Source organism: Natator depressus, chromosome 1 (genome assembly GCF_965152275.1).
Source record: "Natator depressus isolate rNatDep1 chromosome 1, rNatDep2.hap1, whole genome shotgun sequence".
NCBI classification, from domain to species: domain Eukaryota; kingdom Metazoa; phylum Chordata; order Testudines; family Cheloniidae; genus Natator; species Natator depressus.
The window spans coordinates 305,116,203-305,132,415 of record NC_134234.1 but is presented as its reverse complement, the minus strand read 5'-3'; the positions used below and the strand labels follow the sequence as shown (position 1 = coordinate 305,132,415).

Genomic DNA, 16,213 nt, shown 5'->3' with positions numbered 1-16,213 from the left:
AGTCTATAGAATGAAAACCTCCTTCTATAATGTAAATGGCTATATTTCCCAAACACAGGAGTAATTGTAAAGTACAGAGGTATTACATCAGTAAGCATAGTAATAACATTTCCTCTTTAAATTAAAATCCTGCAGGTCTTTATATCTATAGAGATTATTTTGACCTGTATTTGTAGATCACTTTGTTTGGTAAATGAAGTTTCAAAACCAACTAGTGTTCATACACTGCCTCTTGAGAGGTGTGTCCACAAGCAAAATGGGGAAAAAATTGCTAATAAATTATTTTGATGTAGAAACATTACCAGAATATTTGTTTCCCTAGGGAGCAATGTTGAAGAATATTTTTCACTTATTTGAACATAATTAAGAAGCATTTATTAAGCAATTTATCAAAGTAAACAAAATGTTTTTGAATATTCTTTGCCTGGGAACACTTTGTTTTGCATGTAATATATGAGTACAATAGCTAAAAGATATCCATGCAACCTTAAAATTAAAGCTTTTCTGTAATGACTTTATTCTATATACTTGAATATATATATTCATAAATAACTCTTAAGTGTAGAGAGACTACAAGCAAATTCTGCACTAATTTAGACCACAGAGCCTTTAGTACCTCTCTCCTTAATTTTGATCTCATGAAAAATTAATAGTATGGGGATACATTTTGGCAGATTCTGTTTCTGAGCCTACAACCAGCAAACACACATCCACCACAAGTCATGCAGAGCAAAAGATGGCCTCAAAGATTTTGCCTCTTGGAAAAAGCCACAGCAACACCAACCTTCAGGGGCATGACAGGGCACAAACTAGGGATCTGGGCTGCAGTGTGCAGTTTTAAAACATACTGTATTCACTCAAGCCTGACTGACCTCAGGCCTCTATGCACAGTCTCCATGCAAAATTTTCCTTCTCTTGAAAGGAAGACAGTTCTGGTCTCAGCCAGGCTATGGGCACACATTAATGCTGCTTTTTTGACCTATTGATGCAGTCACTCTCGAAGGTGAGGCAAGGAAGAGTGTGCCTACGGTGACTAGATATCCCAATTTTATAGGGTCAGTCCCAATATTCGGGGCTTTGTCTTATATCAGCACCTATTATCCCTCACCCTGTCCTGATTCACACTTACTATCTGGACACCGTAGGTGTGCCCCCTATTCCTTTCCAGCAGCCTGTTTGAATGTAGCCTTACATTTATGTACATGAGAGTTAAAGAATTTCTGTAAGAGGACGTGAAAGGAAAATTCTTCATGTTCTCTTCAGATCATAAATACATGTAACTGCAGATAGCCTAAGACCTGGCCAGTCATTTCTGCAACACATAAATGCTTAAGTGGTTGCACATCTAGTTTTGGAAGTAGCAATAATAAATCTGTGTTTTGGTCTTTTGTCATGCACTGGATATCTAAAATTTGTAGTTGTTCTGTAAATATATCTCACCAGTGCAAGCTGAACATTTACTTCCTGTTCTGGACTGATCGAAAGCTTTTCAATCTCCAACAAGTTATAACTGCCCATTTTAAAGGATTATTGAGAAATGCTTTGTAAATCTAAAATAATAATAATAATCATAATACTTAGGACTTATCTAATGTGTTATATCTGCCAAACATTGCACAAAACTAACTAATTAAGGGGCTTGGTTGAGCCTTTAAGGCTTTGCCCTGCATTGAGGGCGGTCTGAGATGTACTAAGTCAATGGAAACTCAGGGCGGTATTGTGCTTCAGAGAAGCTGAGTGACTCAGTGGGGAAATGGTTGTATTCTCTCCACTCCATCCAATGGAGCTGGCTTACTGTGAAAAGGAGCACATGTTCTACCCTCCTTAAGGATGGTGCAGCTGCTGCATGCTCTGTGAATCTGGGAGGTATTATATCTGCCTGAAGCAAAATGCATCTTGGAGCTCCAGCTGGGATGGTGCAATTACACAGTTTCCAACACAGGGATGCAGATTAACGACAGTTATACAACTGCACCCTTTAAGGGTGCAGCATGAACTTTTCTGCCAGACCAGTTCTGTTTCTGATACATAGAAATAGGGATCTGCCAAGACTGAAATGTGCATGGTCTTCTGGGATATGCAATCCCTCGGAGGCTGCCCAATTTCCACAAAGCCCCAGATGTACAGCAGCCCGACTTATCCAGAAGTAAACTCTGCACTGTGGGACAGGCTACAAAATTACAAATAACCAAGAATGAGAGACTCTCCTTTCAAGCAGCTTGGCAGCAGGGAGATGCGATACTGCTTGAGAGGATAATTTCTCATCTTCTTTAACAATGCTCCCTACCCCTACACCCCGCCCCCCCATTCAAAAGGGAAGACTGGTTCCAGGCCTAAGCTATTATTATTAGTTCAAAAGAATACCTAACTTTGTGCTAGGAACCAAAGGACTTTCCCACCCTAAATATTTCTACTTTTATTTATATTACAGTAGCACCAATCAAGAGCATGGTCACACTGTACCACACAAGTACATAAAACAACATGGATCCTACTGCAAAGAGCTTGTCTGGAAAGGAATCCTGGAAATCACTGTTACTAGTGGTGACCCCCAACCTAGAAAACACTATCATAATAAGAAAAGGAGGACTTGTGGCACCTCAGAGACTAACAAATTTATTTGAGCATAAGCTTTCGTGAGCTACAGCTCACTTCATTGGATGCATCACGAAAGCTTATCCTCAAATAAATTGGTTCGTCTCTAAGGTGCCACAAGTCCTCCTTTTCTTTTTGCGGATACAGACTAACACGGCTGCTACTCTGAAAACTATCATAATAGACTCCTTTCTACAACCCTGGCAGTTGTCATACTGTGGGGAATTATCACTTTTTTCGTTCCATAGCCCATTTAAATCTTCTTCGTGGCATATCTGTTGAGCAGAATCTTTATCTCCAGCTCTGAGAAAGAGCATGGCTGGGTGACCACACAAAGCTGAGTTTGCCATCACGTGGCTGCTTCCGTAGGTTGTGCTGCCTTGAGGCAATATTTCCTGGGATACTTGTGGTGGATCCACAAAAGACCTCTTTGGCCTGGATAGGACCATTTTATATGAAAATGTTATTAGCCAGGGTAATTTTTATTCATTTAACCTTTTATTTCCTTTTTAACTAGCACTCCAGTTTAGAGTTATTCCCCCAACACCACCACTAAGAGGGATATTATCCACAAAATATACCGCTTTTAATATCTAATGACAAGAACAAAATATAATTTTGCGTTCCTATATAGAATCTTTGGGCCATATTCTTGCTAATGAAGGCCTGATCCAAGTTCCACCACAATCAGCAGAAATCTTTCCAGTGATTTCAGCAGGAGTCAGACTGACTTCATATGCACCAAAAATGCATGTAAGCAAGCAAATGGTGGAACCCACCACACATATGCAAGTGGAAGATTCCACTGGGATTCTAGATCATTGATGAATGTGAAGCCCAGCAGATCATAAATTCTACCTGTTCGCAACTAGACTGAAGATCCTGTGCTCTGGGCTATTTCCTCCTTCTACTATATTCACAGGGTGCTAAATGGCCTGCAAGGCAAGTATATCCTGAATGAAGCCTCTTCTGCTGTTCTTATTCACTTTGATCTTTCCTCCCTCATCAGACATTTCCATAGGATTTACTCCAGCTGCATGTGGGACAGAAGTTGGGATACTTCTTGTAGCCATTCCCTTCCTTATACATTTATGGAGGAAAAAGCCATAGCCTGGCCCAAAGACTGCAAATTCCTCTGGGTAGAGCCTTTCCTGTCCCCATTAATATCAATGACAGAGATCCCATTAATTTGTCAGCAAAACTTCATGCATACCCAGGGTGTTCTATAAACTCTGTACAAATAGTGTCTACAATTACAGCTTTTTCATGACATAGTCTGTGATAAAGTTTTATCCACACACAGTATCTTCATTTGGAATATGATCTACAAATTTTATCCCTATCAGCTGATTAACTTACAACTTATTTACCACAAACAAAACACACACACATTTTCGGGTCCTCTTGTATTTTGTTTCTATTTCTTTGAAACTCTATGTAACCTGAAACTTTCCATTATGCACCACTGCATTATTATCTCCATCTGATTTATCTGAACTGATCTTCTTTTATTCAGCAAGACAACTAGACTAAGCCTAATGTACATTAAATTGCCCTAGTAATTTTTTCACATTAGGAATCTCTTTCCCTACAGTAAACATTTAAACAGTTGAGAATGTAAGTCACGTCATTTAATACGTGCACATATTCCCAAGGGGAAGTATATATCCATCTTTCCTGGCTGCATATTTCTAGTAAGTTTTCTGCTTAGCAGTTCAACCACTCAGACAAATCTCTAGTAGATTGTGTGTCACAGTCACATCACCTCATGCAAAAAAGTCAGAGCTCCCCACGTAGACAGTGAAGAATACTGTTAGATGGAGGTACATTTTCTCTGCCAGTTCACACAATACAAATCCCACAGCTGACAGCACAATTCAGAAAAGACACAAAACTACTCAGAGCTAAAGGGCTGGGTAGTCTCCCAAAATCTTTTTTGTACAGGTCTATTTATCACTAATGGATGAGGAGAATGATTCCTTGGCTAAATGTATTCCTGTCTGCACTTGAATGAATGCTATTGAGTATAATACTGACTAATCTGTGTTCAAATGCCTATTTTGCTAACTACAGAAATCTGCTTTCTTCCTCTAATCCACAGATGCCGAACACTGTAAACCTCCATGCAAAATGATAAGACATGGTACAGAAAATAAAACAGTAAATAAAAAAAGAAATTTACATATTTTTCTTTTACCCACTCTTTGTAATGAAAATTACTATTGATTGTGATTCATACCGACCTTAAGTTACTACTGTATACAGATAAAGTCAGTATTAAGCAAAACTAAAATAAGAATAAAAAATGAAATAAAGAATACAGAGTGGAATAAATCCAAATGCCAAAAACATGGAGAATAATATTAAAGAAATAAAGAGAGTGGTTAGAAAGAGTGGGGAAGATTGTCCCCTCCTGTGGAAATACATATGGGAGTGGGTCTGAAAATGCTGGAGGAGGTACATTGCAAAGCTTCCTGATAAGGATCTGCAGATTCTGGAATCATCCTGCACTTAATTCACTATAATCAACACAGCAGAAGTGGGTCTTTAGGAAGGACTTGTATGTGGATGAGGTCAGAGAGGTCACACCATTTATAAGGAGCTGCCTGGAACAAGGCATGTAAGGGATTGTGTGAAAAGCTGACAAACCAGCGGATAAGGCTTGAAACACTGTCAGAGTGGAAGGGATGGGCCAATGCTATGCTTAGCGTTGACAAGCTAAGACAAACTGGAAGGGGCAGCATTATGAAGAACTTTGAAAGTGGTAACAAGAGTCTTTCATTTCATGCAATAGCAGATGGGGAGCCAAGAGAAAAGTGCAAAGAGGGAGGAAACATGATCAAATGGATGGGCAAAGGAGATTATTTTAGTAGTTGCATTTTGTATGGATTGAAGAGGGGGGTGGGGAGAGAGAGAGTGAGAGAGTACAGCACAACAGAAATGGCAGCCCCTCATCTTTCATGCCCCACAGGACAATTCTACTCAGACAGACAGCCTTTCACTTGATAAAACTGAGATGAAGCAAGCCAGTGTCAGACCTGTTGGCATTATTTTATAATTACACACACACACACACACACAAAAAGTACATTATTAAGCTTTTAAAGTCAAGCACTCAAAAGTTAGGAAATACCAGAATTGAGGTTGCCTGTGCACTTTGGCCCTTTGTATGTATGCATTATGAGAAATATTTAATTACAAGAACACATTCTATTTTTTCCCCATGACACTAGTCATTCGTCCCTCCCTCCCCCCAGAATAATATTTCACACATGTATCATGCCTTCCATCTCAAAACATTTATTAATTTAGCCGCAAAACATGCCTCTAAAGCAGATGTTCTTGCCCCAATTTACAAAAGGGAATTTTAAGGCAGAGAGAGAGAGAGCAAGTGACAAATCTAAGCACAGAGTGGAAGTCTGTGGCAGAACCATGTATGATCGACTGAGTCCTAGTCTAGAGTCTTATCTACAAGAGCCTCTTTCCTCCATCCAGGGCAACTCTGCATCCATGTGAACAGCTTGGGTGACATGGGAAGGGTCTACAGAATGGCTGGGGGAAGGAAGTGAGGAATCCTTCCCCCAGCGTGAGCAGCTACTGTTGCCAACTCTCATGATGTTATTACAGGTCTTGTAATATTTAGTGTTTTATTTACAGCCCCAGCTCCTGCAATGACACGCTTAATTTGATCATTTGTTACAAACTAACTTTTTAAAACCATTAAGACGTTTCTAGCACTCCTGGTTGTGGAGAAACCTTGCTTGAAATAGTAGATGCTAAAGGGTTCAAAAAACCAGAAAGCAAATAAAAAGAACCCAAAATCTATATTTTAAAATCTCATGGTTTTTAAGATAATCTAATGGAGCTTTTGGGCCATGACTCCTGATTTTTGAATATTTGGGTTTGCCAATAGCGAATAGCAGTGGAGTTGCTATACAACCACTGAGTGTGACCATGATCCAGTGTGCATTTCCCCTCCAGGGTGAAGGATGGCTTTTCTGGACATGTAGTTGTAGATACATGAATGGAGTAGTATTATTTTCCCCTTGACATGCTGAATATATTACTACTAATTTGGTACTCAAGTTTCTGATTAGTCAATTACAAATGCTCATTCTGGGCCTGATTCTCCCTTCAGTTATCTTGTTGTAAAATCGCTAGTAACTTCAGTGAAGTCAAAGGTAACAAGCGATACAAACGTGGGGTAAGTAAGAAAAGAATCAGTCTCCCTGGGTTTTCTTGTGCAACACAAACACTATAGTACTAAAAGAAAATGCAATTATTGTCCAAACTTCTAAGTAAATTACACATAACAAGGTACACCATGACACTTCTATGTTATTTACAAAGCACCTATCAACGTAACCGATATGGGGAGAAAATGCATAGAACAAAAGTTTTCAAAATGGCCGGAATTGAATGAAACGTGATTAATTTGGAAATGCATCTGGAACTGAAAAAGGTATCTTGTATTTTTAAAAGACAAACTGCCTTTATTAATATTAGGAGAACCTATAAAATCAGCTGTTTTTCCGCCAACTAATTATTTAGTATCCAGTCCAATATTGCTTTTCACGTGAAACATCCATTGAAATCATGGGAGTTTTGCATGTGGTATAGGCACAGAATCAGGCATCTCTAAGAAATGATTTTATGGACTACAATTTCCCTTAAATGTATTGGCTCTTGCCTTCAAAAGGAACTTTCAGGTACCTTAGTGCAGGCTGCCCCTATTGGAATATTACAAGGTATTCTTTCCCTAGGCTTTGACGGATTTAAAAAAAAAAAAAAAACTAAAGGATTTTTTTAACATGAGTTACAATGCAGGGAGAATCCACTGAAGTCAATAAATCTTTCCATGACTTCAGTGGGAGTTGGATTGGGACCATATAGCATCTAAATCAACTGAAAACCAGACATATTAAAGGAACACCCGATAATTTGTCAGGAAAGTTTAAATGAGTTAGCAGTTCTCTATGAAATTCAATTAGTGCATGTACAGAAACATAAGTCTTTATTCATTAAGAAACTTGATTTAATGTGTTTGTGTACAGCAGCCTTTATTCACTGTATTTCAAAGTACCTTGTAAAAGTATTTCAATACAGCACTCCAGCTGTCTCATTTCTCCCTTTGTAACACTAATATTTCATCAACTCTTCACTTCTTTTATCTTTAACAAGCCTTAGCAAAAGATACTTAAGTCAGTGAGAACAGATGTCGTTCTTAATTGTAACTGTTTTATTCAATTGTCAAGCAATCTAAAACTAAACAGAATTCCCTGGACACAGAATATGAAAATTAAGGGTCCAGCACCTGTCCTGTAAATCCTTAATCAAATGAGTAATTTGTACGCAGGTGAGTACTCCCAATAACTTCAATGGGACTACTTACCTGAGCAATTTTACTCATGATTATGGCTTTGCAGGATTGGTCCTTTATTCTGCAGAACGCTTGTCATTTCAACATGATGCAACAGTTGCAAGAGCAAAAATAAAAATACCATTGAATTTTGTTGTAGTGTTTTTTGTTTTGAAGGTATCCTTAAAGATTTTACAAAGATATAAACTGAGAGTCTGATGACTGGGTATGGAGCAACAGAAATCAGTATGCCCCTCACAATGACATATATAAATGCAGAGATTTTTTTACATTAGAATCATCCACTTGATTGAAGAGGACTGTTTTCTAACTCCAAACTAGTTTGTAGGAATGCCAAATAATTTCTTTATCTTTATGGGGTTGAACCTGAAATGGGAATTTGGAATGCAGATCAGTTGGATGATTGTACCCCTAGATTCTAATCCTAACTTAAGATTCCCAAATGTAATATTTCGATTTTATATAGGGAATTTTTCAGGTATGATTGACATCCATAAATGTCAAGAAATACCTGGTTCTTTAGCATTCTTCCAAAGTAGTAAGTAATTTTCAAAAGCAAAATTGAAAGGATCCGTGGTAAACACAACATTAATAAACCTTGATATTTACACGAAGTCATGTGTATGACCAGTAGGGGAGCCAGGTGTCTGGTTTTCGACCGGAACACCCGGTCGAAAAGGGACCCTGGTGGCTCCGGTCAGCACCGCCGACCGGGCCATTAAAAGTCCGGTCAGTGGTGCCGTGTGTCTAAGGCAGACTCGTCCCTACGTCCTGGCACCACGCTGCGCTCCAGAAGTGGCCAGCGGGTCCGGCTCCTATGTGGGGGGGCCCATGGGACTCCGCGCACTGCCCCTGCCCTGAGCACTGGCTCCACACTCCCATTGTCTGGAAACCATGGCCAATGGGATATGGGGGGAGGGGGACAGTGCCTGTGGGCAAAAGCAGTGCATGGAGGCTCCTGTCTCCCTCACCTAGGTGCCGGACCTGCTACTGGCTGCTTCCGGGGCGCAGCGCGGAGCCATGACAGGCAGGGAGCCTGCCTTAGCCCCACTGCACAGCTGCCCGGGAGCTGCCCGAGGTAAGCTTGCATCCCAACCCTGAACCCCAACCCCCTGTCCCAGCCCAGAGCCCCCTCCAAACCTGGAGCCCCCTCCTACACCCCAAACCCCTCATCCCTGGCCCCACCCCAGAGCCTACACCCCCAGCTGGAACCCTCACCCACTCCTACATCCCAACCCACAGCCTCAGCCCAGAGCCCCCTCCCACACCCTCTGGTGTGGGGCCAGGGATGAGGGATTTGAGGTGCAGGAGGGTACTCCGCACTGTGGCTGAGGGATTCGGAGTGCAGGAGGGGGTGACGGCTCCAGCTGGGGGTGCAGGCTCTGGGGGTGAGGGGTTTGATGTGCAGGAGGGGGCTCCAGGCTGGGGGGTGGGGCTGAGGGTTGAGGCTGGGGGTGCAGGCTCTGGGCTTGGGGTGCAAGCTCTGGGATGCCTCATACTGAAAAGCAAGATAAAATGGTGCATGAAGCTGTAAGAATCAAGCTATTAACTGGGAGACACGGGTTCCAGAACTATCTCAGACTTCCAATCCCCAGGGGGAATATTGAGAAGCACTGCCCATTTGATGAGGAATTAAGAACATAACATAAGAATGGCCATACTGGGTCAGACCAAAGGTCCATCCAGCCCAGTATCTTGTCTGCCGACAGTGGTCGATGCCAGGTGGCCCAGAGGGAGTGAACCTAACAGGTAATGATCTAGTGATCTCTCTCCTGCCATCCATCTTCACCCTCTGACAAACAGAGGCTAGGAACACCATTCCTTACCCATCCTGGCTAATAGCCATTAATGGACTTAACTGGATAAATTCATGGAGGTTCTCTTTTAAACCCTGTTATAGTCCTAGCCTTCACAGCCTCCTCAGGCAATTGAAATGGTCAGCAAAAGAACAGAATCTGCTCTCCCTTAAATCACTAATTAGAGGAATCATACTGGGAAGTGACCACTTAAATAATGCATGCAGGAAATGAGGAAAATAGCTTTAATTGGAGAATAGGCAATACATATAAAGAATAGGCAATACATATAGTTGCATGTTAATTTACTAATTCATAGTTGAAATATTCAGAATATAATCAAATTATCTCCACATACTTATTTCCTGAAGAAAAACGTAATTTAAAAATTAACAAAAATACATTTAAACAAGCTTAAGTAGTGCTGCCTAGCATAGCTTTGAAAACTTTGCTTTTACATTGCATTAAAAGTGGGAAAAATTACTGTGCCACCTACGTTACATATCACACCCACAAACAGTGTGCAGCATAAATATTGGTTTGCACTTAAGCTATTTCAAGTTTCATTAAAAACAGTCTCAGTAACTTCTGCATAACTTTTCAGATCTACTAATATTTATATGTATAATCAATATAATACTGTATATGTAGATACACATACACACTTTGAAATGTGAATGTCTGTATAAAGTCTTTTTGGTACACAGATATATAAAATCAAATGATGGTTAAGAAAAGAAAATTCCCTTTAAATTCATGTTTATGTTTTGCCTTTTTTTATTCTGCTTACCTAAATGTATCCATAGAGAGCATGTAATAGGAAACGTGCATCATCTTAAGTGTAAAGCAGAGTTAATAATAAAATCTCCACTGTGATATCATCTAGTATAAAATACATCAAAATTAATATCTGATACACAACAAATATCAGAAAAGAAATTTAAGCTGGGCAATAGGGCCTCATTCTGTATTCTTTACATATCATACTGAATCCAAATGAGGTTGTAAATATGCACATAATGTATGATTGAGTCCATAAAGATCATAAAAGCATACTTGATCCAAGGCTTTCATGTTTGCATATCCATTAATTGTTAATTATTAGGGGTACATATCAAAGTACAGCACAGCAGGTGCATTCACAAAGCTCTTATTTGTAATGAGATAATTGCTTGTACTGTACCTCCACCACTCAGCTTTGGAAATAAACCCCTTGAAGTCAGTAGAATAACACAAAATGAATTATTTAGAAAAAAAGTGCTATTTTCTGTGTTGATAATGGCTTGTTACTCTGATGCTACGGACTGAACTAAAAACGGAGCAATGCATTGCACATAATGAAACCAAAGGACAATTTACTAACGGGAAGATTTCCTTACTGGGTTGGGTGGAGAGTGGAATTTAATAATGGCAAAGTATAGATGAGCTACATTCCAAGTGATTTTTTTTATATACTTTGGGGAAATCATCTGTAAATTTTCACGAGTAAGAGGAGGGTACAGAGAATCACAAAGCAACCTGCAACATGTTAAGTTCATCTGAATATTTAAGTCACTAACTCAAAATGAATCACTCTTCAGAATACAATTTGTTAAAATGCGTTTCTGGTTTTTAAAACATTTTCTCCTCTTCAATTATTTATAGCTAAAGCTGCACACTGGAAACAGAATGGGACAAATCCTGCAAGCTCTTACAGCTCATGGATTTGGGTTACTTAGAATGTGTTTAAGTCAGAGCAGACTTGAAATGAGAGTGAATTAGCTGAATAAATGCAATTACAAACTGTGTCAATGATTTTTTGTTCATGGTAAAAATGCCACAACCAATGCACAATGACGTGCAGTGCTTTTTTATTTTTTTATAATAAAAACAAAAATTTACTAGGAAATCTTTATTCTGACTATAGAATAATGTTTGCATATAATCATATAGTGCCAGATTCTACTACCCGTAAGGATCCCAAATGAATAGCATCATTGAAGAACTGAAGTAATTGGTACTATTTGAATAAAACCTTATCGCATAAGGAGTCCCAGTGATTTCAGTTCTTTAACTGACTTCAGTGGGACGACCTGTGGAATAGGGTATTATTCATCCCTAAGTAAGAGCATCAAATTAAGGCCATTATAATTTGCCCAGTAATACAGCAGATGAAACCCCTGCCCTCAACTCAAACTCTAAATTTTTCCTTTGGGAGTGAGTATTCTCCCCTCCTGTTTCCCTCCTAGGAGTTTTTCATAGGGTGGGGAGAGCCAGGCTTTACTTATTTTTCAAAGATTAATGACAGGTTTCAGAGTAGCAGCCGTGTTAGTCTGTATTCGCAAAAAGAAAAGGAGGACTTGTGGCACCTTAGAGACTAACAAATTTACTTGAGCATACGCTTTCGTGAGCTACAGATGCATCCGATGAAGTGAGCTGTAGCTCACAAAAGCGTATGCTCAAATAAATTTGTTAGTCTCCAAGGTGCCACAAGTCCTCCTTTTCTTTTCACAGATTAAGTGCCTCATACTGCTCCCACTGAAGTCCAAGGCAAAACTCCAAAGTAGAACTGGACCCCAGAGCAGACTTCCCTTGAAGCACGAGAGGATATCACTGTAAGACAGTGGCAAACTGGGAACTTAACTGTATTTTTCTGAAATTACACACACATCAGATTGGATCTGTAGAACACAGTAGGTTTTCAGGAGAGTTCTCTGTATCTCCCTGAGGATAAAATGATAGACTCTTGAAACAGGCACAGCCTTCACAAAGAAGCTACAGTCTATCAGGCACTTCAGCAACATTCCATTCATAAAATAAGCTGACGCTGGTTCTGGATACCAGAATGAATGGTAACCACTAGCCCAGTACAAAAAACTCTAGGACCTATAAAATTCACTAAACCCAATGATTCAATTCTTTATTGTGAGAAAGCAAAACTAAATTATATCAAAATCTAAAAAAAAAATAAATAAACTTTAATCTTACAGGCAAAGAGCTATAGATTAGAAGTATTCTGGGTTGTAGGCAGAGGGAAGAAGATATTCAAATGAAATCTGATTAAAATTAGTCTAATAACCTGTCCAGTGTATTCATTCATGCGAACAATCACATCATTCAACAAGCTATGCAGTCTGGCTCATCAGTCCTCAGAATGAGCTACCATTGAGACCAAATCATCCATCACCTCTAAGAAGGGTGACCCCTCCAGGTCAGTTTTGAAAACAATGGTGAATCTGTCAAGGGAGAAAAATGAAGTAGCAGCTGGTGTTATACCTGATGTGGGATTGAAAAAAAAATGGTTTCTAGTATTGGCAGATCTTTTGTATTTACGTGTACAGTATACTCACACAAGTACACTGAGTGTTAGAAAGTTACATTATAAACAAACATCTTATTTCTACCAAGACACAAAAGGAAGTAGAACAAATGTTTAACATACAAGAATCTCTATTTCCCTAGAGAGTTCAAGTTCTACTTAATGCCTTTCCATTTTTTATAATATGGCATGACCACATTAACCTACAAGGAAGAGGTAAACTCCAGTAACATTGCACTTCTGTCAGAAATGTAATTATGACTTTATATCATATACATTGTGTCATAACAGCATACACCCATATTTACAAGTTGTGAAAGTAGAATGAATTATATTGAAATTATAATTCATTAAAGAAATGCTACTTGAAGGGTTTGTTGAAATATAGTTGTCAGGAAGAGAAACACTAAGGAGTGTGAGACAATGGGTCCTCAAACTAATTAACTTAGAGCTCCTACTGAGCTAGGAGATTGGCAAACGTTAGTATGCAAATAAGATATGTATGTATATTTGTCAGTTTCTGCTTCCTTTTGTCTCTTACTTTAAATTGGCTTTGGCTTATCTGTATAAATAAGTTAGCTTGAGCCTCAGAGAGGGGCTCACATATCTGGGTGCATTGACAAAGCGCTTTGCTAATAAACAGAGTGATCGGACAAATTATGTGAGTCCTGAATCTGACTTTGACAACATACATATAAATAGATTTTAATTTTGACTTTTAAAATAGGAATTTTCATTACTATTAGGAAATAAGTAAGGAATATATGAAAGATGTTATTAAAACCTCATTGAGTATATTTTGCTAGTTCATACTTTGCCATACCTTACTACTGGAAAAGTGTATTGGTCTATTCATTTATATTTTATTTCAGAAAAAGATTTTTAGAATTAATATTTTAGAATTAAAATTTGAATAGCGCCTATCAAAAGTTAAGAATGTCGTTATAACAACTGAAATATTTTTAATTAAAGGTCATTTGCACCCATCAAATTTACAATTCAACCACTTCCAATACGCTTTTTGGAAAGGGAATTCAAATTAGTTTCTTCCTATGTCAAATCAAAAGAATTACCGTATGAGGAGTTCAACTACAGTGAAATTGATTGCACTGTTTGCGCATGACACTGATCTTTGTTTATAAAGATTTACTGTGCCAGAAGCAGCACCACCTATTGGATGAAAAATGTAGGTTAATATCTACTTTAACACGAGAGCTCTACTATAAAACTGGTTGTGGACAGATGACAATGACTGAAAATCTTGTTTTCACATAAGTATGTGAAACTTAACCAATATTTTCCAGTGTTTTGGCAGGAGCTAACAGCATCACAACATAATATACAAGATAAAATTTCATGATTTAAAAACATTTTTATTTTAATATATATGACAAAGTATTTAAGACAACACTTCCAATAATAAGTTAACTATTCCTTTAATATCTGCTTTCGAATGATAGAAAGGAAATTGCAGGATTCTCATGATGCACTCTGCATAAATCTGAATGTGTTTAAAATTAATTTGGTTATGTAAGTGGTCCTGCTAAAATCAGAATACCAATACTGTGTAAGTAAGGGTGAAATGTTAATATACAGACTAATGTATTTTTGCTTTTAAAGACATCAGTATCCTACTCATTTTAGAGCAATGACTGAATTAATCAGCTATTGGATAACTGTCTTCTTTTTAGACTGAGGTTTGGCACCATTCATTGATACTCTTAAAAATGTTAATTGCCTAAACAGGCTGCTGGCTAAAATAAAATCGAACATCTAATGTACTGTACAGACAAGTTGATGCTTGTTGCCTATATTGCCTTGAATTGTAGATTTCTCTCTCTCTCTCTCTCATTTCATATGTGATAAATTTTCATGTGAGTGCATCCAGTCGGGCTGTGGAAGTGAATGGCTGGAACAGTGTCTCCTCAGAAGAGGCTGATCCTGGCTCCTTGGCTAATGGCAATGCAAATAGCCCTTTACCTAGTGCTTTTGGTGTTAAATACCACTTTTCAGGCCAGGGCGTGGGTGGGATTGTGAGCGATCCCAGCCAGAGCAGCCTGTCTCTGCTGGTGGGGGCAGGACTCGAGCTTGCCTCCATGGAGCCCAGCAGCAGCAGCTGGAGGCTACGGTGAGGAAGGAGAGAAGAAACATTCCCGTCCATGATGCTGACAGCATATTTCCGTGGAGTGAAAGTAAAAGAGGCTCCGGTCGGGAATGGCACTAGCCAGGGCTCACAGAGGCGCAAAGTTGGTTTTAAACCCCGCTATTATTAAAGCATGCAAATCTCACTCACCCACTCGGAGGACGCAGAGGAGCTGGATGCAAGCAAGCAAGCGCCCTAGAATTAGCATTTCCAAATCGTCCTGTTCCCCCTTCTCTCTGTGGCTCTCTGTCCCCAGGCAGCTGCACCTCTCCTCACTGGGGGGAATGGCTTGTGAGCCTCCAGCCTCGCCTTTTAAACGCTTCCCAATCGAGGAGGAGGAGGAGGAGGAGAAGGAGGGGGTGGGGGAACCTAGCAGGGCCAGACTTGGTGCTGCATCTCTGGGACTTTCGCTCGTGCTCTCCAGCCTGCTGCTCCCATTCACCCGGCGGCGGCGGCGGAGGTGCCTGATGTGCGTGCGGGAGACTGCGCGAGCCTGCGCGTGAGGGTGGGGGTGCGCGCCCGGCAGAGGGGCGGACCCCAGCGTGTGCCTCGCTCTCTCCTGCTGCATGTCTGCGGGCTGGGGATGTGCCCCTTCAGGCCGGGGAGAAGTTCGTCGCGAGCCCGAGCGACGGCGGGGTGTCTGACTTGGCAGGAGCCAGCAAGGCTCCATTCTAAATATGCACCCTACAGAGCCTTGCAAGCCCTGCTGACTTCAGCTGGGCTGCACACCCAAGAAAGGGAGCGCCTAGGCCACCCCTGCGCTGCAGCCACCTGCCCAGCAGCTTTTTTAACAACGCTCAAACCCTGCCACCCCTGCTTAATTTGCTCTGGGGCTTGCTAGGGCTGAGCCCCAGCACCTCTGGGCTTGGCAGTTCATAGTCCCAGCACTTCTGGGCTTGCTGCATCAGTTATGAAAGTAAAATAGTTGTTTGAGCCCAGCACCTCTTTCGTTACAAATTAAGTCTGCCTATCACCCACACTTGTAGGGATCCTGCAGGCAT

The 16,213-nt window shown here is 40.1% G+C and overlaps 1 protein-coding gene across 7 annotated transcripts in view; it reads right to left on the bottom strand.

The window, feature by feature from the left end:
• The window catches only part of PTPRZ1 (protein tyrosine phosphatase receptor type Z1), a 195,522-nt gene extending 179,727 nt beyond the window's left edge, over nucleotides 1-15,795 (bottom strand). For all 7 annotated transcript variants that reach the window (XM_074942315.1, XM_074942317.1, XM_074942316.1 and 4 more), the window contains exon 1: nucleotides 15,363-15,795. In XM_074942315.1, the coding sequence (XP_074798416.1) occupies nucleotides 15,363-15,780 (418 nt within the window). In that variant the 5' untranslated portion in view covers nucleotides 15,781-15,795. The remainder of the gene's footprint in view (nucleotides 1-15,362) is intronic.
• Nucleotides 15,796-16,213: the final 418 nt, after the last annotated feature.